This window comes from Phocoena phocoena, chromosome 8 (assembly GCF_963924675.1).
Source record: "Phocoena phocoena chromosome 8, mPhoPho1.1, whole genome shotgun sequence".
Lineage (NCBI taxonomy): Eukaryota > Metazoa > Chordata > Mammalia > Artiodactyla > Phocoenidae > Phocoena > Phocoena phocoena.
Genome location: NC_089226.1, coordinates 102,993,229 through 103,019,503, shown reverse-complemented (window position 1 = coordinate 103,019,503; position 26,275 = coordinate 102,993,229). Strand labels below are relative to the sequence as shown.

General features: G+C 49.7%; 1 protein-coding gene across 1 annotated transcript; it reads right to left on the bottom strand.

Moving 5' to 3' along the window:
* Positions 1-1,005: 1,005 nt before the first annotated feature.
* Positions 1,006-26,275, bottom strand: POLA2 (DNA polymerase alpha 2, accessory subunit). Its single transcript, XM_065881839.1, has 18 exons — positions 25,824-26,275; positions 22,285-22,409; positions 21,678-21,769; positions 21,405-21,462; positions 17,826-17,932; positions 15,414-15,607; positions 14,703-14,791; positions 13,306-13,461; positions 12,334-12,396; positions 11,595-11,637; positions 8,061-8,185; positions 7,440-7,478; positions 6,686-6,759; positions 3,601-3,709; positions 3,221-3,327; positions 2,334-2,393; positions 1,943-2,069; positions 1,006-1,287 (listed from the first exon to the last, which is right to left on the bottom strand). The coding sequence occupies exons 1-18, from the start codon at positions 25,900-25,902 to the stop codon at positions 1,138-1,140; spliced, it is 1,797 nt and encodes a 598-aa protein (XP_065737911.1). The 5' UTR covers positions 25,903-26,275; the 3' UTR covers positions 1,006-1,137.

Below are 26,275 nucleotides of genomic sequence, written 5' to 3'. Positions count from 1 at the left end.
CCGTGTGGGGGATCCTGGGGAGGAGGGAAAATCAGCTCCCCAAGCTGGGGCTTGTCTCCAGTTCCTGCCTTCAGAGGAGGCACTTATAAAACGAATGAAACAAAGCAGCAACTGCTTGTTTTCAGAGGGAGACCAGTTTTACCCAAGCCTGGTCCGATCTGTTGTTGATTCCACTTCACCATCAGAGGAGGAAGGCAAAGGTTGCACACTATTGGGTTAACTATTTATCTGACTCAAGGCATCGGCACGGGCTGCTCCCTCGGCCTGACAGCTGCGGGTTTCCAGCCTTAGCTTCGGCGCGTGAGGCAGGACGGCCGCCAGCTTAGGGCAGAAACCCGCTCCACGTTTAGCCAGCGACATCCTCTCCCCAGATGCCAGGACACACAGGTGTGGGGACGTGTTGGGGACCCTGGAAGGCCTGGCCTTCCAAGTGTTCTGGGATAGAGGTGAGCCCCAGGCTGCTGGTGACTCGGCTGAGCCAGCGCCGGGGAATCCAGCTCTGGCGCAGCTCTGGGAGGCCGCCCCTCCCGATGGAGGGGTCAGGCTGGGACCACAGCAGGCCGGCGAGGACCATGCTGGGCGGGACCGGCCCGCAGCCAGCTGCTCGCTCCATGGCCCGAGCCCAGCGCCTCCTCAGCACAGAGGCTGCGGGGGCCTTGGGAGCAGCTTTAGGAGGATCGGGGCTGGGGCTGGGGCTGGGCGGAACCCAGTGTGACAGACGCTGCACAGAGCTCCAGGAGGGCAACATTCTTTGTTCACTACCAGGAAAAAGACGGAGCGGAAAAAAGATTAAACTCAGAAGTCACAGAATTTACTTTCATATCTCCAAAAGTTGTTTCTATGTCTGACTCAGTAGGAAATCGCAAAGCCTTGACCTTCCTGAGCGTACCGCGTCCACGGCCAGTTCTCGCTGGGCTCCTAGTGTCCACGAAGAAACAGCTTTCCTCCAGAGAAGCTCGACGTGGAGTAGGGATCCAGCTGCCCAAGGTCTTCCCGCTGGGCCCCCTGCCCGCAGCCCTGTCCTCCCCAGCTGGCTGCCCCCTCTCCTTCCACGGGTGGGATCTTGGCAGAGGTCTACTCCCGGGCTCTCAGTGTCTGGGAGGCCCGCGCGACGGGGGGATGACAGAGGACCGAGACTCAGATCCTGACCACCTGGGCAGCAGTACATGGGCTCCGCCTGCCCTCGGCGCCCGCGGCCCGCCTCCTAAGGTAGAGTCGGCCGAAGGTGCCCCCCACCTGCCCTTTGGTGAGGCGCCCAGGATTCACACAGACGCAGCCAAGGATGTCCTGGGGGAAGGAAAGAAAGACTGTGGGTTTGGAAAGGCCAAAATCATCGGGACTGATGTGAAAAAGCTGGACTCATCTAACGATTAGACCCTAAAGAGGACTTTATAAAATGGAAATGCAGGCCAACAAAACGCATCTTAAGTAAAATATGTTAATTTATTATTAGAAAACTCAGAACCTTTTGAGTCTCTGAAACAAAATAAAGAAGATGACTCGGCAGGGTGACAATCAGCTCCCAAACTTGGAGACAAACTTGATCTATTTGTTTCCCGACATGAAAAAAGTTTACCTCTCGAGGTTGAACTGGCTCTGGTTTGGCAAGAGGGGCTTGATCAGGTGGATTCCCTGTGAGGGACCCGATCCCCGGGCAGGGCCTCAGGCGGCAGAGATGAGAATGACTGACAGCTGCTTGGAGGTCATCTCAGAATTCAGGAGGGGGCAGGCAAGCCCAGGGCACCTGAGGTGGCCTCAGGTGCGAACCATGGTTTGAGGGTCTTCCTACCTGCCTCCGGCGCCCCCAGGCTGGGCTGACTGAGTACCGTGCCCTGGGGCGGGGAGGGCAGCGAGGGGGCGCTGCTCACTTACGCGTTTTACTAACATTTGTTTTCTGAGACTGGTTCTGGCGTTTCTGGGAAATGGTGGAGTTCAAACCTACCTTCACAAAGTATCTCAGCTCTGAAGGGGCTATGAAGACATCGGGGGTGACGGGCAGCTGTGCATAGGCATAGAAATTCTCATAGTCAATGGCCATGTCCTCCTGGGGAGGGTAGAGCGGGTAGTAGCTGCAGAGACAGAGAGAGACAGTCAGCGGCAGCTGATTCAGGGACCCCCCTCCCCAGATGGATTTCCTCTATGTCACTGGTTTCCACGGTTCCACAGACCGTCTCTCCCTTTCCTCTGTGTTTAGGGGACAGGACGTAGGCCTGTCATCCCAGGGTGGAGTTCCCTGGTAGTGGCCTGGGAAAGGTCTCGAGGTCAAATCTGTCAGAGCTCCCTGACCCCTAAGCACTCCCTTCACGGTCAGCTGCTCCGTCGGGCAGGCTCACCTCCGCTGCGTCAGGATGTGCTTGAGTATTCGGCTGAACCTGTCTGAGGTTCCGGAAGAACTAGGAGAGGAAGAAAAGCAAGAAACGGAAAGTGGAACCTTGTTTATCAGTGCCTGTTTCTCCTCGGGGAGGATTTATTAAACTAGAGAGAAGCGATGCGGCCAAGGCGTGTGACAAGAAGGTGCCTCTGGGGAAGTTTAAAGACCTGCCCGCAAATGCTCGGTCTGTTGAGCAGGACACGGGGTTGAGGAGGGAAAGAGCAGGAACCCCTTGCGATCAGGGCCCAGGCAGGCTATCACCAGCTCCGCATCGTGCCAGAGAACGTGGAGTCTGTCCCGGCGCGAGGCCAGCTGGAGCCGGGGTGACCCTTGCTCCTCCGACCGGAGCCAACAGACACACACTCATTCTCGCCTAGGACGCAAACTGCTCCACACTCCTTCCCATCACGGCGATGCGGGAAGTGGACTGCTGAGCCTTGGCTCCACACGTCTGGCTGTGTCTGATCCTGTGCAGCGCTACACACTGCTCTGGAAGGGGGAACACCCTGCGGGGTGAATTCACAGTCACCCTCTACAAGCAGGGACATCTTGTTTAGGTCACAAATGTGGCAAACAAAGAAAAGCAGATGAACTTCTATGACTAGAAATTAAGTGCAAAGACAGAATGGATGTGGTCCTTCAGGGTCTCAAACACCACAGAAACAAGTGATAACAGAAACACATGCATCCCACCGCTCCCCTTGGGTGCAGAGAAACTCAGTGGCCAAAGGCTTTGGCAGAAAGTGCTGCTCTAGGGGCTGCCCTCTCAACCCTGCCAAGCAAGCCCTTGGCCAAGGACAGGACCAGGATCCAGAGGAACTGCCTGTGGGACCGAAAAACCCTTCTCACCTACTGATCTCCTCAGCCCCCATGTGGAGCAGCAGATCGGTGGATGTCAAGCCAAAGATCATTCCATTTATGGAGAGCGTGCAGGGCTCGGACACAAACTGCACTCGCTAAAATGAGAAGGGTGGGACAGACGTTTGCACACCAAAGCTAGAAACTTCTTCCCCATGAAAATGGGGGGTCTGCAAGGGCTGGGGGGACCAGTGAAAGGGGGACCAACCCAACGGACAGTAAATCACACGTCTGCCTGTTACAAAGAGAAGCTTAAGACGCAGGTACCACGTGTGCCTCAAAGGCGCCCCCGCCCTCTGCTTCTGGGACGAGTTGGGTCGCCTTCGGCACGTTGGACTCTGGCTGCCTGGTCAAGGACGGGACGCTGGTACCTTTTTGTCCTCCCGAGGCAGGTCGGAGCAGCTGAAGGGCGGCTGTGGGTACACGGGCTCGTGGTGCACGTCTCTCAATGACGGGACGAAAATGAGGTGTGAGCCGGAGCTACTTTGCCAAAAAAAGCATCAGAACAGTAAGGAAAATGAGTGCAGCTGAGTTGGCATAGCTGGGCGACAGACGTAAAGGGTCAGAGCTGGACACAAGAGCCTACTTCCAGGGAAGAAGTTCCGAACGGAGCTCTCCTATGAAGGCGGGGTGCCGTTCCCCATGGGACACCAGGAATGAGAGACGATCTGTCCTAATTTACACACAACCACCTGGATGGGGCTCATGGCTCTCTCCCAGGACATGCTTTCTCCTGGCTCCGTACGATGTTCTACTCGAGAGGAAGAGGACTACTGTTTCGTAGAAAAAGGGGAGAAGAAACGGAGATCTAGGAAAGCAGGAAAGACAAGGATTTGACTGAAAATCCTCAGAGCCAGACCTGAAGCCAAAGTTCTGACTCTTCACGCTGCGTGAACAGACGTGGCTTTTAGGCGTCACGTAGCCTCCCTGGCTGGGGGCCTCTTCCCTCGGGAGGGACCCGGCAGGCTGAGCAGATCTGGGCGGGGAAGGCACGGCAGGTTCTGGTTCGCCAAGAGCCCACCCCGCCCACCCCTCCCGCACAGGGAATCAACGCCCTTGGTTTTTCTTTCTCAGCAGCCTGTCTTACAAAGATGAAAGAAATATCTAACAGCAACAGTAAAAGCAGAGATGACAGACATTTCCTTTGATGGAGGCAGGAGAATCTCTAGGGTTACAAGATGTAAGTGAAGAAAAACCCCATAACTCTAGAGGCCTACTCTTTAACCTCTCCAGCCACGCAGAAGAAGAAAGGGGGAAAAAAACCTGTCCTTGGCGGGGTGGGGTCTATTGTAAAGACAGAAAGTGTTACTTTGGGGCGAGTTTAACAGCCCCCAATAGCTCTCACTTCTAGCGCCCTCTCTTGCTTAAGACGCAGTGGCTTCCCAGAGGCAGGCACAGGCACCTGTGCAGGTATAGGGACGTGGCTGCCTCTCTGGTGATGGTTGTCACACCTGTCACTTGTTTGTCAGGCCCGCTCAAAGCGTGAACTGAGGCTTCTGCAGCAGAAATGCAGAATCTGGAGACCAAAGGCACTTTGCAAATTAGTTATAGTCCCTTTGACATTGAAAGTTAAGTCCCTGTAAGTAGCCAAGTCTATGGATTTGGGTGCTGAAGTCTGGCAGACAGGCCGGGGGGTGACCCGAAGGGGACAGTCCGTGCTTCAGATCCCCGGGGCTCAGTCCGTAATGGACACGAAGGGCGGAGGCACGGCTGGCCGCCGTTAAGAGATGGGCTTGCTCTGCTTCTGTGCAGGCTCTGGCAGAGCAACAGTTAAGGAGGAGACGGGCCTCTGGCTCAGGGTTATAGGCTGGCTGTAGCGGGAGGGATCCGAGAGAAAATTCCAACTATGCTGAGCATTGCACAACTTCATACATCACGGTGGGGAGGGGCCTTGCAGCCGCTCCCTCCCTCAAGCTCCCCCGGCTCTGCTGGGCTCTTGCTGGGCTCTTGCGAGGGGAGGTGCTTCCTCACTGGCTCTGGTTTTCACTGATAAATCAGCTTAATGCTCTGCGTTTCTGACCTCTCAGAATAAAAATAAATTCCCCCCAAAGGAGGGCCATTTTGATACTGTTTTGGGAAGGGTGGGGCAGCCCCTCTCCCCCGAGGCACACACTGGCCTCAGATCAAAGTGCCTGGTGGTGCCGGGAGCTCACCCCCAGGGCAACAATGCCTGGTTTGTTCTTTGTTTGTAGCACTGCTGTCAATACCATACGGGGTGAGGAACCCAAAACAGAACCCCATCTCAAATCGAAAAGCACCCAGCCTGCGCAACGGCACCGCCCCGCAGTCCCTGCCTATCCCAGAGGGGACCTGAGGGCTGATAAAACAGGGACACCAGCCCTGCTCCCGTTTTGGGATTTATCTCCTGAGGAGTGGAGGGGCCTCCAGGTCTGACAAACTCATTCAGGGTCACAACAAACCTGGGAGGCAGAGGGAAGGCACCTATGTTATCTCACTTGGAGGGAGGGAGGGGCAGATCCAGCTGCAGGCTGTCACCTGCACGATTCATGCCCCCTGACTCTGGGGCAGTTGGGGGTGTTCTTCCCCAGTCCGAGAGGCCTACGACACTGGCCCATGCTGCTGGTACTCGTAGGCCCATGCTGCTGGTACAAGAAGGTAGAGTTACAGCTAATCAAGCCTGAGATCAGGTCTCACGGCCAAGGGGCAGATGATTATACATCTTGTTTTAAAAACCACCTTTGTTACAGACTTACTTTTAAAAGCTTAGCCTTGGGAATGTTTGTTTTTGATGAGCTCAGCTACAGGAAGGCAGATCCCCAGAGGAGGAGATCCACCACCAAGGGCAATTTCTCTCAAACCCTGGCGCTGGAGGGAAGGGACAGGAAGCGGAGGTGTCAGCTTCCTGAAAAACTTTCTACTTCTAGCTTAGACTCTTCCTGGAATAGAGGCTTTTCTCTCAATTTAGAACTGCCCATCTCTCATCACCGCTATGACCTTTCCCAGTCCCGTCCCTAGGGTCTGGGGCAAGCATTCAAGATCCCCACCCTCGTGAGTTTCTACGATGGTTCATACAAGCCGGCGGCGCCCGTGAAATGAGGGAAGCACTGACTCGGGGAAGGACTTGGGCTCACCCCAAACTCTCACTCACACAAGGGATTTTGTGGTGTAAGTCATCAAACACCACCCTGGGAAGATTCCCGTGGAATATGAGTTTATACAAAAGGGAGTGAGAGGAGGAAGGAAGGAAAGAAAGAGCAAGGGAAGAGCGAAAGTCTGTGTAGCCTTTTCAAGTGTGTTTATCTTTGTGTTTTACAAAGACGCCTCCTCACTCAGCATCTGTGCACTTGAAGTTCAAGGGTTCTATCTGATCTTTGTAGTTCAAAAGGATATAAGGGTGGGAACTACCACGACTTTTGAACAGTTTCAGTTTCTTAATGAGAAGCCCTGGAGAAACTTAGGAAGCGTAAGGTTCTGCCCAGTATTTTGAACTCTGACCTTCGTGTCCCTTCGATAATCGTTCGCAGACATTGCTTGAAAACTTCTTCAAATGGGCTTGTCAGTAGACAGCTCTGCAAGAAAAGAGGAGACAGGTTTACAGGGGAGACGTTTGGCATTTATTCACTCGTTGAGCGCTTGTCAGATGACCCTGGGGGCCAGCCCCTGAGCGAGGAGCTGAAGGAGTCACAGTGGCCTCTGTGCTCCAGGAGCTGAGTCTAGCTGGGGGCAGGAAGGAGGCGGCGGAGAATCAGTCCTCCTGAAAGTGAGCCGAGGGGACAACTAGGAGGAAAAGCGTTTTGAAATCTTTTCTGTGGCAGGTAAAACCTCCTGAGACAAAGGGAAGAAATGTCCTCAGAAGGGTCATTTGTGTTTTAAGTTCAAAGGATGGCAAGATGATGTGGGTCATGGAGCTGAGGGTAGCAGTCAGGAAGGTACTTTCACAGGCGCACCTCCGGGACCCGCGGGCACCTGCCTCAGCACCAAGGGTCGGTCGCACACCAGGAGGACCGGGACTCGGATATCTGGATCCCCCTCCCCCAGCTTCCAAACAGCTCTGTATTCTGGTGAAATGAAGCCCTTAAATTCAGTACCTTTATTAAAAATGCCCTGTGATAATGCTTTCCTGATCAGCCACACGGATTCATTTAGGTTGTTACAGATGCAGGGTAAACTCAAAGAGACGAAAGTAACAGTGGGGGCTTGACTGAATGTGAGTATCCGGTATCTCCCCCTCCCAACCCCAGTCACTTACCTCTACCTGTTCATGCTTGGCATCCAGGAAAGGTCCAAACTGCAGATAAGCCCGCGGGGGAGAAACAAAGGTACCGAAAGAACAAATCAGAACCACACGTGTGTGTGAGTGCCCTCACATAGCCTCTCCTAGCAGTTGTCTGTCCAGGGTCCATCGTCCCTCCAAGGCCACCTGTACAGCCTGGGCCAGGCAGCAGCTGGGGCAGGGGCGCCCAGCTAGTATCACAGGCAGAAGGACCTGACGCCTGGATGCTAGCTGTTTTGCCTCCTACAATACCAGGCTTTTTCCTTTCTCAACCCAGCAAGGGAAATCTACCTCCATGCAGTTGTATTGTGAGTTTTCAGAAGAGGTGAGTTCACAAACTGGAGTAATGAGGCAGAGGTGGGAATACTGTAAAGTCAATGCAGGGTGGCAAAACAGCTTGGGCTTTTGGATTAATTCCACACACACCTCACCTCGCCAAAGATGTAGGCTGAGCACTAAAAAATATTTTTAAAAAGGAGGAGAGTCCCACACTCGCCCTAAAAATTTAGAACCTCATCAGACCTCTTTCTAAGACCGACCCCCCAGTTTTCCCATTGGTGCCTCCCCGGGTGAAGCTGTCCCAGGAGGGCCTCCTACCAGGATGCAGACGTCGGGCTGGTCACGGTTGATGATGGTGATCAGGTCGAGCAGGGGGTCAAATGTGATGCTGTCAGATGTGGTGTATGGCCCACAGGCCACCAGGACCATGATTTGCTCAGAATCTAAGAAAGAAAAGATCGTTAAGATGCGGATGAGAGGATGCTGGGATGGTGGGAGAAAGGACAGTTAGGGAAAGATGCCACGGGACTCAATTCACTGAGAGTCTCCTTACGTGTGCAACTCCAGGAATCCAGGAGGAGCAAGACCTCATCCTGCCCTCAAAGAACCCTCCATTGCTGGCAGAGACAGGTAAGTATGCAAACGACTAGAACTCGATATTTACCAGCAGTGCACGAGTCATGGTAGGGAAGTGGGCGTCTGGAGAGACTTGATCAAAGTGCCATTTGCTTACATGGTTTTCCTCCCAACATTTACTTTGGGGTGGGGGTGGGTTGGGGGTGTGGCAAAATCCATATCACACAAAACTTACCATCTTAACCTTTTTTTTTGGCTGCGCTGAGAGGCTTGCGGGATCTTAGTTCCCCAGCCAGGGATCGAACCCATGCCCTTGACAGTGAAAGAGCGGATCCTAACCACTGGACTTCCAGGGGATTCCCTCTGATCTTAAGTAAGCATTTCAGTGGTATTAAGTAAATTCATAATGGTGTGTAGTTACCACCACCACCGCTCTCCACAACTCTATCTCGTAAAACCAAAACTGTTCCCGTTCAACACCAACTCCTGCTCCCCCGGCCCCCACCCTCCCACTGGCTGTCTCTGTGATTCTGACGACTCTAGGAACCTCGTCTGAGGGGAATCCTGTGGTATTTGCCTTTTTGTGACTTCACTTACACTTGTAAGTAGGGTGTGCCGGAAGCCAGGGCAAGGCAGGGGCCCGGACGGCCCTGAGATTTGAGTGCTTGGTGTGAGGGACCATCTGCTGGTGAGTGCAGCTGGAGAATCTGGTACCTCGAGGAGTCCACAATGACAGGCTGGGGTGCAAGGCTTGGGACGGGAGACTCTTGTGTGATGGGGTGCAGGGCCATTGTTTTGGGGCACCCTTTTCCTCACAGCGTCTGCTTTCCTTGTGGAGAATCAGCCTCGTCCTCCATAAGCGCCCCCCTCCACCAGGGGGGGCTGTAAATTAGATGCACCGTCCTCCCCTAGCCAAGGAGCAGGTATGGGACCCAGCTTAAGCCATTCACACTCTCCTCTGGATTCTGGAATCTCAAGGTGAGCTACCCAAGGACAGAAAAAGATTGGCACTGACCCACCCCAGCAGAGGTGCCTGGAAGAGACAGCGGGGGACTCCCTGCTACCTGGACACCTAGAGTTACTAAGCCCTAATCCGGGTTGTAAGCCTGTTCCAGCCACCTGTCCAGTCTGTGAGCTATCTGGATTTCCCCTAACAAATTCTCTTTTTTTTAAGTTAGTCTGAACCTGGTTCTGTAGCTTACAACAACAAAACCCAAAGATCCCTGACCCCCTTTTTTTTTTCTTTTTTTAATTAATTAATTTTATTTTTGACTACTTTGGGTCTTTGTTGGCCACGCGTGCGGGTCTTCTCTAGTTGCGGCGAGTGGGGGCTACTCTTCGTTGCGGTGCGTGGGCTTCTCATTGCGGTGGCTTCTCTTGTTGCAGAGCACAGGCTCTAGGTGCACAGGCTTCAGTAGTTGTGGCGCACGGGCTCCAGAGTGCAGGCTCAGTAGTTGTGGCGCATGGGCTTAGTTGCTCCACGGCATGTGGGATCTTCCCGGACCAGGGCTCAAACCCGTGTCCCTTTCATCGGCAGGTGGATTCTTAACCACTGAGCCACCGGGGAAGCCCCCTTGACCTCTTAACAGGCAGTTTCATTAGTTTCCTATGGCTGCTGTAACAAATTACCACAAGCTTCGTGGCTTAAAACAATACACATTTATCATCTTACAGTCCTAGAGGTCAGAAGTCCTAAAATCAAGGGGTGGGCAGGGCTGCATTCCTTCTGGAGGCTCTGAGGGGAATCTGTTTTCTTGCCCTTTCCAGCTTCCAGAGGCCGCCTGCAGTCCGTGGCTCATGGCCCCTCCCCCACCTTCGAAGCCAGCGGCCTAACATTTCTAATCTTTGTGACTCTCACCCTCCTGCCCTCCCTTATCAGGACCCCTGTGATTACACTGAGCTCACCTAGACAATCCCCATCTCGAGCCTTAACTCAGTCACACCTGCAAAGTCCCTTTTGCCATATAAAGTAATACGTTCAGGAATATATCCCAGGAATGAGGACCATTATTCACCTACCAGAGTGGCAACAACTCAACTGAGACAGAGAATTCAGGGGGAAGCGTAACACTCGCCACACCCAGCAGTGCCGTGCTGCTGCGGGGGACAAAGCTAATGGTTCTGAGGAGCCTACAGGAGACGTCAATCCCAGGTAAACGGTGAGTGCCAGGAGGGCCAGGCTCACGTCCTATTCTGTGTGTCCACACCTAGGGAGCTGTGAGCCCAGACCCTTCTCACAAACTGTCTGTCAACAACCTACTCAACTGCTTCCAAAGGCTTCCCTGGCACAGCTCAGGCTCTGGGCATTTCAGCCCTGTCTGTTTTCTTCGTTACCTAAAGTCGATCCAGTACCAGCACTCTTGCTTCCATAAACACTTATTTTCTGAGAGAATGTGCAATGTCATAAACTCCTAGATTTCGTTCCTGATTCCAGGCTGCCACTAAGAATGACCTCACACGATATTAACGTGGAGGGGGTGTTGACAATGTGCTGGTGTCAGCCATCTCCCCGCTGATCTTCAGCAGTCTTCTGCTTTGCTTACAAAAATGCTTGGAATTGTTCTGAAGCAAAGTTTATTAAAATGTTCGTCTTTTCCCATCTAGGTTAGTGACCAAATAACTCTAGGCTTTCTGAGAAATTTGTCTAATTTTTAAATACATTTTTTATTTTGGAATAACTTTAGAATTGTAGAAAAGTTCCAAACATAGTCCAGAGTTCCCATATGTACACCTTTCACCCAGCATCCGCTAATGTTAATGCTAGCATCTTATATAACTATGGTACATTTGTTGAAACTAAGGAATTAATGCTGGTATATTACTGCTAACTCCTGACTTTATTTAAATGTCACTAGTTTTCCCATTAATGTCCCCTTTCTCTTCCAGGATCTAGCCCAGGATATCACATGGCATTTACAGGAATTCTTTTAAAAATGGCTGCTCTTTAAAAAATTTTTTTAAATTTAAATAAATAGCTGCTCTTTTCCCTTTTCAAAGCTACCTTCAAATACCTGTTAAACATTAGTCTTTAAACGACAGGCCTTGTGGAGTCAGAGCACAGGCGATAACACTGACAAAGCCATGTAGGCTCAGACTCCTGGCCTTCCACAAAGGGCCAGTGAACCCACCAATTCACAGTCGCCCTTGGAGCTCCGGCATGGTGCTCTCAAACAGCTTGTGTAGCTTCCCTGGGGCCTGAGGAACTGCACTCCTGTACCCTTGTTCACCACCCTCCACCCGCACTGTTAGCAAAATAATGTTTGAAGCAAAGTTTACCTCCATCCTCTTCAGTGGGCTGATGGAACGGAAGTGGCACGCCCTTCAAACAGGAGAGAAGCTACGGTGAGGTTTTGCCCCCGGCACTGTCTTTGGTCAGGAATGCGTTGAGCACTGAATGGTGGTGTGTTTGCGGGTGTCTTGCCCCTTGGAACTAAAAGCCCACAGAGTTGATGGTCCTGCCATTTTTCTTTACTGAGTGGCAAAGAAACCTGGGTAGCACAAGGTCATGGCTAAACTCATAAAACACCCAGCAAAAAGCAGGAGCAAAACCAGGTGCCTGTAGGATCAGGGCCCTGCTAGGCGAGGATGGGAGAGTAGGGTCCTGCTACTTCTCCTCGCATCCTCTGGAAATCTGTGGAGGATTGTTGCTAGAGCAGGGACTGCTAAGCTACGGGCTATGGGGCAAATCTGGCTACCACCTGTTTTTGTAAGTAAACTTTTACTAGCACACAGCACACTCGTTGGTTTACGGGTTGCCTATGGCTGCCTTTGTGCTACGATGGCAGAGCTGACATTGTGACAGAGACCATACGGCCTGCAAGAGCCTGAAATATTTACTGTCTGGCCCTTTAGGGGAACAGTTTGCGAGGCCCTGACCTAGAGGTAAGTCCCACTCTACAGACAGAGAATTGAGAAGCAAATAACTGGGCCCTTACAAAGGACGGGCTCTAGGACAGACAGAACCGCATACACTATGCCTGCAGCAAACCGGGGGGGAGTGGGGGGACACCGGTACCTCGTAGAGTCTCGTGGCAACAAGTTTTCTACCAGTGGTGTTGATTCCTTCCATAACCACAACCTGAAAGACAGGCAGCAGACAGGCTTGCATCACAGGGGAGATGAACAGGAGGTCTGGAATAAGTTATACTCTGATAAGAGTTAAAAGTATTGTCCAGGACTTCCCTGGTGGCGCAGTGGTTAAGAATCCGCCTGCCAATGCAGGGGACACGGGTTCGAGCCCTGGTCCGGGAGGACCCCACATGCCGCGGAGCAACTAAGCCCGTGCACCACAACCACTGAGCCTGTGCTCTAGAGCCCGCAAGCCAAAACTACTGAGCCCGCGCACCGCAACTACTGAGACCGCGTGCCGCAACTACTGAAGACCGTGCGCCTAGAGCCCATGCTCCGCAGCAAGAGAAGCCACCGCAATGAGAAGCCCGCGCACCACAAGGAAGAGTAGCCCCTGCTCGCCGCAACTAGAGAAAGCCCACACGCAGCAACGAAGACCCAACGTAGCCAGAAAAAAAAGAAGTATTGTCCAGCTACTCTCATTCTGTGATTGTAAACTTGGGGGTATTTAATCAAGGGGGTTACGTTGGCATAATAATAATTGTACTTTACACGGGTGACCTCATTTTACCTCTCCTGTGAGGTAGGAATTATCATCCCCATTTCACAGGCAAGGACACTCTGGTTTTGAGAGGTTAGTAACACCTCTGTAATCACCCGCCTTGTGGGGTGGAACTGGGGTTTGAACCTGGCAGCAGATCCCAGAGCCAAGGTCCGAGCATATGGGGGAAGGTTGAAATCCCTACACTGGCGTCCCCTCTTGGGCCTGAGCTCCAGCTACACCTCACGGCATCAGACGTCAAAAGTGAGGGGCAGCTGGCCAGTGACGAAACGCTCACTCTTGGAGCCACAGCCCTCTACGCACACTACGGAGCAAACAAGCATGCCCGTGCCCAGTGGGAGACGCCCCTGATCTCACCTGTCCAGGAAACAGAGAATACTCTTTGAGCTCAGATAGATCCACTGGAATCTGAGCGCCTGAGGAATGCTCCCGATCTCCCTCAAGAATCACCGACTTGTGGTTCAGCTTCCCGTTGCTGTCACAGCCAATCTGGCCCAGCAGGGTGACGGGCTCCTGCCGAAGGTACACATAAGAATGACAGTCTTTGGGACAGGAGTTCAAAATCTGGTCAATGTAATGAAGAGCGAAACAGACCTTTCAAAACAACAGCACACATTTTTTTTTGTCGGGGCATCATTTTGAGCCTGAGGTGACCACAAACATCATCACTGGCTCCTTGGGGTGGAAGGACCCTTAAAAGGCATCTAGTCTGCCCACCACCTAATGCTTGAGCCCCTCTAAGTGGCTGCCTGAGCCAGAGCATCTCTAGTTAAGGGGAACTTGCCCCCTTGCCACCCCCAGCAGCCCATGCACCGCATCCCTGGATAACCGTTAACAAAAGCTCTCATTTACTGAGCTCACTAAACACCAGGCACCGTTCTAAAGGCTTATGTGTATTAACTCATTTAATCCTCACAACAACCGGAGGTGGATGCTATTACTGCATCCATATTATAGATGAAAAAACCAGTAACAGAAAGGTTAGATAATTTAGTCAAGGTCAAACAGTGGAAGAAGCCTGGGTTTGAAGCCCAGAAGTTCGGCTCCAGGGCCATATCCTGAACCACACACCAGAGTGCCTCTTAACAGGAAGTTCTTCGTTAAACTGAGCTGACATTTCTCTCTCTCTGGCTTCCTCTATCCTGTTCCCACTCCCGGGGGCAAACTGAGGAAGTCTAATCTTTCCCCACGAGATCGTACATCCCAGCCTCCCCTCCACTACTTCCTCCCAAATTCCCCCAAAACTTCCTTATATGACATGGTTTTGCCTATCTTCCCCAACTGGCCATTCTTCTCTGAATGCAAACACATGACAGAGGTACCATAAAGAATCTTTGAGAACACATCTCCCCTTAAAGTACGTTCTAGAGAGAAAGCACTGGTGCACGTGCCAGATTAAACTATGACATAAAGACACGATTGGCAACACTTGGTCCCTAATGACAGAGAAGGGGAGAGACCGTGAGTCACCGTTTCTGGAGATCCTCACCTTGCTGCTGTCTTCATATCCTGATACTTGAATGCTTGAATCCCTCAATCTCGGTTTACATGCAAGACTCTAATCCAAGTGCAAAGGAAATGACTTTCTCTGGTCACAAAACCAGAGAGCACTTATAACCCATTTTACCAAATCCATCCCAGATAGATGTTCTAACTAGAAGGTAGACGGTTAGTGAAAAGGAAGCAGGAGGCTGCTTTTTCATCGATTTAAAAGAGCAACATCATTCAGGAAAGATTATTAGAACAACTCTTACTTGTGCTGTGACTAGAACAGGAGTAAAAGCCTCAATCTTGTAATGCTCCTTGAGCTCACTGCCAAGTTCTTCTATCTTACAGGTCAGAACTGAAATCCCAGAGGGCAGAAAGTGTGTTTAAGACATTTCACTTGCCGAGAAGAGAAAACATAGCACCTTGTAAAACATTAAAGTCAGTCACTTTACAGAAGCAGGAAGGGTGCCTAGGACACCAGCCAGTTTGTAACTTTCTGAAGGCCGAGCCAATTCCCGATATTGGGCCGCTGAACCCGGCCTGCCACCTGGCCACAGCGGGTCACGCAGCACACTCCCAGAGTCAGTCCGGCTCCCACCCTAGCCTTCCTCTCACTCAGGTCGTCAGGGAGGTTTAGGGGAAGCCAAGCCCAACCTGGAAAGCCTTCCATTCTTCACAAGGAAGAAGCCATAAATGTCTTTGCTTCCTTTAACACTTTCATTGGCTTTCTGTACACAGTTCAAGTGGTTGTTACTGGGAAACGGTTATGTGCTTTCTCTTTAGCAAAGTGATGTGATTTGGGAGAATTATTGAGAGTTATCATCTCATATCCTTTTACTAATAGGGGCACCCGGAGGACATCTATCAAAGGCAACCTTGAAACTTGTTCTACCAGCCTAGCTGAAGCTTTGTTACTGACTCAAGACCCTTCCGGGTGGTTTTATATCCTCCAGAATTTCAAAGAGAAAAACAATTACCTTCTCGAATGTCTGGGAGCTTCTGAAACATGGATTTGTAGCTCCCGGTTAGTGGCTCTGGATACCCCAAGACCTTCACGCTGATGTTACTGGCTCCTTCTCTCCCGGACCAAGACATCACCTGTGCTGAGCCAAAGGAGGTAACCACTTCTCCTCGGTTACTTCTCGAGCTGTATTTCTGAGAGGGAGTAGCACTAATTGGAAGCAAAAGACATTAGTGTTAGTGTGTTCATACCTAAGAGGAGAGAGGAATAGGATGAGGTTACCTTTTGAAAATGGAGATTTGGAGGAACGTCAGGCTGGCCTCACATTTTATAAATCTAATCAGCTTAATGGGGTTGGACATTCTGGACCTTTAAGGAATTTCAGGAATGAGGGGGTTGAGGAATACCAAACGTGTTCAGAGGAGTTTAGATGCAAGGACACATTTTAATAGGTCTTCTCCTGGCTTAAAACTAAACAAAGTAAAACAAAACCCAAACTCTGAATTGATTAAAAAGCAAGTTCCGAGTACTATTTTCTTCTTAGGAATTTTCAGCATTTGTTAGAGCATCATCAGAGCCTGGAACTGTGGATAAGCCAAAAGTTGCTGTGCAAACACCTAAGACCTCACGACATAGTTCAAGGTAGAAACAGCAATGAAATGAAGTTAAATGAAATGAATCAGCTTTCCCCAGTGTCTCTGCAGGTGGACGCATAATGAGTTCTGTCAGCTGGTGAACAAACACTCCCATTCTCCGAGTCTCAACGGACAAGTTCTCGTATTTCCACTCACTGACTGATAAATTCCACCTCCAAGGACACACGGGTATTGCTGATCTGCTTAGAGGACAGCGAGGTCTTCTAACCCTTTGGTCATGAACACAGCGTAGAGAGAGGTCCAATTAAAACAGGCTTCATTTAATGTTCCGACACTCTGCAGGAACAAGTTCTATGGGGGCACCGTTGCAATGGGTGCCACCAGTGCCTCCTTTCCAGGGAGGCCACAGAAAGCGAGCTTGATTAATTACCTCTATCTCCAATGCTGCCTCTACCTGAATAATTTAGAAGTTACTTTCATAAATTACAAAGCCAGTTTCTAACGTCAGCTTCATTGGCGTGCGTTAAAAAATGACTAGGCAGCACGCTGCCGACTGCTCCGAGCTCCTCCCTGTGAAGCTCCATGGGGTGGGCGTTACAGCCGGCCCTTTAATGCAGGGAGTCGCTCACAGGGGGTCAGCTGTAAACAGATCTACAAGTTGCAAAGCCTTGCTTGTTGAGAGGATAGAACTGCTGTCATGGTGCCAGCACCTATGAGAACCATCTCTGTACACCACACCAACCATCTCTGTGCATCCAAAGATGCCCTTCCAAGTCTGGAAAGCTCACTGTGGAAGCCAGTTTGAGAACTCCCGAAAGCAGGAGTGGACCACACTGAAGTCAAATCGTCCCTCAGAATCCAACCACCGTTCAGCTTGAATGACGGCTATCATCTCCTTTCTTTTTTTTCTTTTTTTAATATTTTTTGGCCATGACGCGTGGCTTGCGGGATCTTAGTTCCCCGACCAGGGATTGAACCCAGGACCACGGCAGTGAAAGCACCGAGTCCTAACCCCTGGACCGCCAGGGAATTCCCTATCATCTCCTTTCTAATGTGACAGGGCTAGAAAGTCTTAAGCTCTGCTCCGTCTAGAAGAAGTGACTCCTAGCAGCCAAGTGTTTCCCTAACTGGTTAACATTACTGTTCCTTTGCCTCATCCTGACGTGGCAGCGCCTAGAAACTTTTCTTCTCCTCAGGAGAGCTCTCATCTATGGAATTCTCTCACATAAGACATGTCATTTATGGATTTCCAAAAGTCACATGTGATCTTTGTGGATTTATGTGCAGAGGTGGCAGCAGGGATAAAATACCAGTTAAGTTGGTGTAGATTCACAGTGACAAGAAAACTCTCAGAAACTAGTTGTAACCCGAGTGAGGGACAAAGAACAGGTTACGCAACATTATGAACAAAGATACGTGCTTTTCTTTTTTAAAAATAAATACTTCAGATAAAAAAAAAACCCAACAACACACGAACTAACAGAAGCAGGTGGAAACCTATTTGCCTCTACTGGCAAGACTCAAAGGCCTCCCAACTTCTGAATAGACAGGTTGTTTTCAGTAGAAGATATCAGTTCCTGATCTAGGAAATGAGCCCCAGAAAAGCGGGTGGAAAGTGAGTTCCCTTAATTACCGTAAGAAACAGTAATTTTCCACACAGGACAAGAGAGCAGGGAGGGCAGAGAGCCATAGGCTTTCCAGCCAGCTCACTGCAGAGGTAACAGTCCACTCATATTCATTAAGTCATGCTGTAGTGTCAGCCGCCACTAGATAACCAGAGAAAGGGAAGGGCAGGCCTGCTGTTGGGCAGCTGAATTAATTATGAGCCATACCTTGGAGAGAAACTTGATGGTGACAGGAGCTGATGGGGGCTTCGAGTAGACACACTCCTTTTTGTGAGGGGGGTTTCCGGAGTGGTGATAGCTCGCTTCTGAGAACCCTAGAAACAAAAGAGGAAACGGGCCCAGTCACTCTAGATCCAGGCTGCTAATTAAGTGTACAGTTCCTTAGGAAGAAAGGGAGAATGGTGCCCGAATGAAGGGCACAGATAGGATAGGGTTGGTTTTCTTCTTAAGGCCCCAGTTTCCAAGTATAATCTCAGAGAGAAATCCTCGTCAACTGTAACCCAGTATTCATCAGTATCATGTCTCCATTTGGGAGGCAATTATGAAACAAACGCCAACATTCCCCAAAAAGGATTGCCAAGCAGGCGATCTGTCCTCTCAAATCACTCACGCGTTCACTTTCCTTCCCCACCTCTCTTTGCTTTACAACAGCTGTGAGTTTTGCTATGCATACGGTTCTGACCTGCGTGGACACATTTTCCTGACAAGGGATGGGACCATGTTACTATTTATTTTGGCAAAGTCTACCACGTATTTTCAAAATTAAAGAAGGGAGTGACTCCAGGCAGATAACATGAGTGAGCTCATACTTGGAGAGGATTTAGCAAATGCCTCACTGATGGTCACTTCTGTTTTCTGGGTTTTGCTCATCAAGAATCCAGAGATGCCCAGAGCAGAGGGTGAAACCCCCAAATCCCGAGATCCATTGCTCCCTAGAGTCTGGGACGACCAACTGTGGCTGAGGAATGACAAAATCCTTGCCTGGACAGCAACCAGGCGGCCAGCTAGCCTGCAGACATTCCCCTATCCTTGGGCTCCTCCTGGCTGCAGGTTTAAGTTATGCCACCAAAGCTGCCTACAGGGGTGACGACGAACAGATGGGAGAGAAAGGATTCAAAACCACCATTAAGGAGCTGGAATGGAAACTAGATTTTAAAAAGACCCTTATGCTACCAGCCTTATACAAGAGCCATTTAAAAATATTCCTTCCTAGGGCTTCCCAGGTGGCGCAGTGGTTGGGAGTCCGCCTGCCGATGCAGGGGACATGGGTTCGTGCCCCGGTCCGGGAGAATCCCACATGCCGCGGAGCGGCTGGGCCCGTGAGCCATGGCCGCTGGGCCTGCACGTCTGGTGCCTGTGCTCTGCAACGGGAGAGGCCGCAACAGTGAGAGGTGTGCCGCAAAAAAATAAATAAATAAAAAATAAAAATATTCCTTCCTAGTATTTCAATATTTTTCCAATTAAAAAAATCCTAATAGTTGTAATCTTATTTTGAATATGAACCTTCACTTAAGTAATATATACACTGAATTTTTTGCTCTATATTAATTATGAGCATTTTCCCACATTGTCACAATCTTCATCCTTTTTAGTAGCTGTGTTGATTGAACTGATATACAATAATTTACTTAACTACCCCTCTATTTCTGGGTGCATTTGTAATTTCTGGTGACTATAAATAATGCTGAAATGCCCATTTTCACACACATAGCTTTTCCTAGAATTTGGATTTTTTTTTTTTTTTTTGGTACGTGGGCCTCTCACTGTTGTGGCCTCTCCTGTTGCGGAGCACAGGCTCTGGACGCGCAGGCTCAACAGCCATGGTTCACGAGCCTAGCCGCTCCGCAGCATGTGGGATCTTCCCGGGCCGGGGCACGAACCCGTGTCCCCTGCATCGGCACGTGGACTCCCAACCACTGCACCACCAGGGAAGCCCTGGATTATTTTTTTAGGGGAGACTCTTACTAGGGACGATTATTGGGCCATAGGATGGTAAAGATTTTATGGTTTTGATATATTTTCTCAAACTATTTCCCCCAAAGACCCTTCTAATATACAGTGGGCTACAGAACTCTAGGTCTCCCAGGACATGGACAGAGGATGGGACTCTGGGAGAGAGCAGAGCCTCACGGCTCTCATCCTCAGACCTTGCGGTGAAACCTGATTGTGTCAGCAAACCAGCTCCAGCTACGCTCCTTGGGGGTGCGCTCACTCTAACCAAGCTCAGGAGACTCACTGCTAATACTACGTGCCAGTTCATTCACCTGTAATGAGAAATACCGAGGGACCAGTCTCATATCCTGGGGTGAGCATATCCTCACACCACACAGGAACCCAAATTGTAGCCAAGGATGCCAGCTTATTCACTTATTAGAATCATAATGCCGACATCATGGGAACTTCAAATCCTCAGGCGAACGCATCTCTCCCTGGCAGGAAGGACATGTGGAGAGCCAAGATTATGGTGAGCATGGGAGCAAAAGTGTAGCTGTCAATTGCACAAGCCAAATATTTAATGGTGACAAGCTAAGACCACTGACATATTCACCTCTGTAACAGGGGCGCCCCTGCCCCTAAGATCTGACACTGGCACTGTTTGGGTGGGAAAGGCCAAGGCTTGGCTCTGACTCTGTCATCATGCTGCCACTGATGCCTGACAGTCTCTGTGTGATGGGCACTGTTCTAAGCATTTTTCCTGTTTCTAGCCCAGCCCCATTCTGCCTCTCCTCCGAGCTTCAGACACATATTTCAAATTCTTTGCTCATTTCAATCTAACTCTCTCAGCTCTGATTCCATGGTCACAAATTTTAATCCGTGATTGAGCCTCTTAGGTACTTTTGTAGCAGGAATGGGGTGTCCTCGATATGGTATTTCAGCCATCAGAAGGGTGTATACGTCAACAGTAAATTAAGTAAATTGGAATCTGACTTATGCATCAGTCTACTGAGAGCTGAATTACCCTGAGTCAGTCCTGCAGAACACTGTGAACATTTTCGCTTTCTTGCTCTGTACAGGCACACCTAAACTATACACCTTCTTTCTTACAATGTAATTTACTTTGAAAGATTAAGGCTTACTCTCTGGTTAAAGATTTCCACAAATGTATTTTCTATAAAGAGTAACTACTATTGATATTACTGAATACATTGCTTTGGGCTTGGCGCTTTACACATTCATTTAATTTTCAAGCCCTCTGAGATAGGAGATATTATCGGCACTGGCTGCCAGCTTCTTGAGGGCAGAGCACACCCAAACCTGTTTCATTCACCAGTTCACCCAGTGCCTGGCATATAGTAGCTGCTCAATAAGTGAATGAATGGATCCTGATTTTAAAGGAAAGGAAAAGGCAGCTCAGAGAGATAAAAGCAACTCACTCAAGGTCACCGAGGTCTCTGACTCAGGCATGGAGGGCAATGCTTTTCCACTGCCCTACTCCACCTCTCACACTGGGGTCCAACACCCGAGTTGGATCATTCAGTTACAGTCCACTTGATACAAAACTAGGCAACCATTAAAAAAGAGTAATTATGGAGAAGTTGCATTTATAAAAATTTTATGATATGATAACTGAAGAAAGCAGGACAACCATGTGTCCACAAGGACTGCCATCATGCAAAAACATCTATGCATGTGATCAGAAAGGAAGATGCGTAAGTGGAAGTAGAGCGGGAAACTGTATGAGTGGTGAATTTTCCCCCTTAGAACTTCAAACGCTGTGCTGATATTTTTAGACTAAAGAAAAAAATGCTACGTGTAGAATGCGATTTCCAAACATGGCACACGCACCTTAGAGGGTGTGGTGTAGGCATTCAAGAGGGTCTCCTCTTCCTCCTCCACTTCAATTCTAAGAACACTGGTTAAGAGAAACAATAGACTTCCACCCAAAATCGAAGGCAAGGGTTGCTCAAATAAGAAATCTGAGTATTAGTTACATTTGTTGCCTGTTTCTAAAATTATACATGCAACAGATAACAATAATGCAATGGTAACAATAATGATAGATCAATGATGAAATACAATGTGTGGTTTGATGCAAAGGCCTTGAGCAGAAAAGGATACAGCTCTTGTATGGAAACGATGTCTCTGGCTCCCGCATGCCCACTGTCCTTGGAGGCACCGAGCCTGGCTTTGGACAATCTTTTGCTCAGAAACTGAGGAAGAAAAGATAATGAATATATTATTCCATAGTCAAGTAATAGAGGAGGCGTTCCCCACAGCCATGAGGTAATAATGGGCATTTGAAACATAATCAAAGATATAAAATTCCTCAAAGGAAGAATGCAGAAGATGCATGATAGACCAAAAAATTAAAGACTTCACCTGTGACTGTTTCCCTACAACACATAACAGTTCTAATATTAACACCAATTATTTGTTGAAGACACAGTTTTAGGTGATTTACGTCCATTCTCATTTCATTCAATAACCATAAAAAGTACAGATCAAGAGAACCACTGAGAGGAGAGGAAACTGAGGCTCGGAGCCATTAGGTTAGTTGGTCCAAGCTCACACTGGGACTGAAGTCCAGGCCCGACTCCAAAGCCCACACTCTTCTCAGTACAGCGCACTGTCTCCCAACTGAGTAGACACGGAGAGTTACGTTATCAGTTTGCCTACAGTTTGTTCTTTTTTCTTCTCTTTTCCTTTTTGTTTAGTTTGTTCTTACCTCGTGCTCAAAAGAGTTTAGGGTCTCTGAGGTGAGGCAGTCTTTACGTGTGCTGGTGCAGAAGGCTATAAGCTCGCCAGCCATTCCCTCCTCATTCTGTCCATACAGAACACACAGCTCTATCACTGCAGGGGGAAATTGGACATGTAAGAACTTAGTTCATTGCTTGCAGCTTTCATCTTGAAAAGTGAAAATAATCCTCTACTTAAATTCAATCAAAATTTATTCAGCACCTACTAGGGACAGGCACTGTTCGAGGCCCAAGGACACAGCAGTGAATAAAAAGAGACGCACCCTTGTCCTTACGCAGCTCACTATGGAGAGGAGACAGAAAACAAATAAGTAGGGCTTCCCTGGTGGCTCAGTTGTTGGGAATCTGCCTGCCAATGCAGGGGACATGAGTTCGAGCCCTGGTCTGGGAAGATCCCACATGCCATGGAGCAACTAAGCCCGTGTGCCACAACTACTGAGCCCGTGTGCCACAACTACTGAGCCTGCACTCTAGAACCCGCGCGCCACAACTACTGAAGCCCGCGTGCCTAGAGCCCCTGCTCCTCAACAAGAGAAGCCACCGCAGTGAGAAGCCCGTGCACCACAACTAGAGAAAGCCCGCATTCAGCAACAAAGACCCAATGCAGCCAAAAATAAATAAATAAATTTAAAAAAAGAAAAAATAAAACAAATAAGTAAAAGACGTACGTTAGACAATTAAATGTGCTTTGTAGGAAAATAAAGCTTGGACAGGGATGGGGGAGTGGGGGGAGGGGCTGGCAATTAAAAAAAATTTTTTTTCCCTGCGCCACCAGGGAAGCCCTGGGCCGGCAATTTTAAACCCAGTGATTAGGGAAGGCTTCATTGAGGAGGTGACATTTTTTTTTTGCGGTACGCGGGCCTCTCACTGTTGGGGCCTCTCCCATAGCGGAGCACAGGCTCCGGACGCGCAGGCTCAGCGGCCATGGCTCACGGGTCCAGCAGCTCCGCGGCACGTGTCCCCTGCATCGGCAGGCAGACTCTCAACCACTGCGCCACCAGGGAAGCCCGAGGAGGTGACATTTGAGTAAGGACTTGAAGGAAGTAAAGGAGCGAGTCAGACAGTGTTGAGGGGAAGAACTTTCAGGCAAAGATCCTGAGGGAGAAGCAAGATCGGTAAGGCCTCTGGGGCTGGGATGCACTGAGGAAGGAGGCGACAGATGAGTTGAAAGGGTGAAGGGGGTGCAGACCGTTGGCCACTGTTAATTATTGAGCAAGCCAAGAAATCACCAGAGGGTGTGAACAGAGCAGTAACACGATCTGACTTCCACTCAACAGGGTCACCCTGGCTGCTGTGTTGAGCAGACTGAAGGGGACAAGGGCAGAATCAGGGGGACCAGTTAAGAGGACCACGGCAAAGTCCAGGTGAGAGATGATGGTGGCTTGGATCAAGGTGGTGGCAGTGGACGAGGGGGAGAAGTGGTTGGACTCTAGGTGGGAAACACTTTGAAGGTAAAGCCAGTGGGATTTGCTGACTGGATATGGGGTGTGAAGAGAGAAAGGCGTCAAGGATGATGCTGTGGGTTTAGCCTGAGCACCTGGAAGGGGGCAGTTAACTGAGCTGGCGAGGCAGCAGGAGGAACTATGAGGAGAGGAAGCAGGAGCTTAGCTTTAGACACGTGGAGTTTAGATGCCAATCAGACATCCAGCTGGAGACATCTAGGAGGCAGACCAGCCCGCAGATCAGGCAAAAGGTCTGGGCTGAGATATAATTTGGGAGTCACCAGCAAACACATGAATGTAAACCCAGGAGACCAGGTGAGATCACCAAGGAGCCGAGTGTATCTCGGGGCTCAGGATGCGGGTGAATCCGCAAAGGCTGAGAGGAGGTGACACGCATGGTAGAGAACACCTGGGAGGAGCATCCAAGCAGTTATGAGAAAAAACGTGTTTTAACGGAGGGGACATGATAAATGGCATCAAATGCTGCTATTCATCCAAACGAAGACTGAAAATGCATCCGTGGCTTTCGCCAAGTGAAGGTCGTCGGTGACCTTGAGAGGAGCAATTTCAGTGAAGTGGTGGGGAGGAAAAAGCTGACTGAAATGGGCTTAAAGAGGAAAAATTTGAAGAATAGGTAATCCTGAGGAGGAGGTTTGCTGTAATTGGGAGAAGATAACTGGAGTGGGAAGGCGGGACAATGGAGTATTTAAACGGAGGGGGTCTAAGAGTCACATTCTTAGGCTATTAGGAAAAAAAACCTTATAGAGAGAAAAACGGAAAATAAGGGGAGAATTATTAGAGTGATGTCCTTGAGGAGGAGAAGGAATGGGACTTAGGACTCAAGTGGAGCATGTGGCTTTTGCTAGGAACATGGAGAATTCACTTACTGTAATGGGAGGAGGCAAGGAATATGGCACAGACATGGGTCCGTGGGAAGAAGTAATGGGGGTAGCTTAAAGAAGTTTTCCGATTCCTTCTAATGCTTCTCAGCAAAACAGGAAGTAAGTTCATTGGCTGAGAGTGAGAGTGGGACAGAAGGCTGTTAAAGGCGCGGCAGGTGACGAATAATCATAGGAGACTCAGGGTGAACAGACCAGGGAAATATGGTATGACTGTCAGGCAATATTAAAGTCCCAGCGAGGTTAGCAATTATGAATTCCAAGTCTAGAACTCCAACAGCACTGCCAATGTAGTCCTAAATGAGATGAAAGCCTTTATAAGTTCTCTTGTTTTGATTTCAGGCTCACCAAATAAATTTCTGACTATGACTGGCTTTCTCATTCAAGTCTCCTGTTAGGAAGAGAACGCCCTGGAGATAAAAACTTGGAGTATTCTGGTCTCTCATAAATTACCATGTTTGCATCCTGGTTTTATATATTAAAAAAGAAGTTCAATATGCTGATGAATGATTAAGGCAGGTGCACAATCACCCTGATTCTAAAACTGAGACTGTCCACACCTCCAAAGACTTTGCTTCCAACAACTCCTTACACTGCCCCAGACCCTGACCGATACGATGGACCAATACAATGCAGCACCGGACTCGGGCACAGGAGACCTGGTTCACAGACCAGCTCAGGCAATTAACTCTCCTTATTTGTTTCTCCACCTGTAAACAGCTGACAAGCTCCTTAAAGTTCCTTCCAAAGCTAAAATTCAATTTTAGGAACCCACCTCAAGGGACTCAGATTTGCACAGACCACCAACAGTTTTGATGAGAAGTGATGGTTCAGCAGAAGTTTAGGTGTAGGCTGGAAAGGGAGGAGCCAGGAATAAAAAGCTACTTTTCAAAACCCCAACATCTCTTGCTTTGTTATTGAGCTTTAAGCATTTTCCGAACTCGGTGAGACTGCGCCGATTTAAAATCGCTCTTCATATTCTTATTTTTGATTTGGGAATCCACGCAGTACCCTATGAGCGTTTCACAGTCCTCACATCCCAAATCTCAATACTCAGTTTAACTCATCTCACAAACACGGAGAAGCCCCATCTAGGGGAGGTGAACTTCGGAACCGAGCGGGAGCGTGAACCTGGGCTGGGGTCCAGGGAGGGGGCAAGGGACTCACACTTCTCAACCAGAGCCTCCTCGCATTCTAGGCCGAAGATCTCCAACTCCTCCACCAAGAGCTGGGCGGACACGGCCATGATGACCCAGGAGGAGGGCCGGGACCGGGCCCACCCAGCTCCGACCTGACGCCAAGAAACCCACAGGCGTGGAGATCGATGAGCAGGACGAGGTCCCTCTGATCCTTTCACCCTCCGAGGGACCGAGACGGAGAGTGACCAAATGGCCCAAGACCTCAGGCCGTCGGAAGGCCCCAGCCGTCAGTCACGGAGAAACACGTTTTCTTTTTCTTGAAGCCCCCAAACGCCTGAAGGAAGAGAGCAGAAATCTTGAGAAGTCGTTCTCCTGGGGAGAACGTCCAGCTTCCTAAAAGCCACCACTGAACATCTCAAGGCCGGGATCAGAACAGAGCAGCCCGGAAAAACCCGCCAAATGCTTTGTATGCCGCCCGCA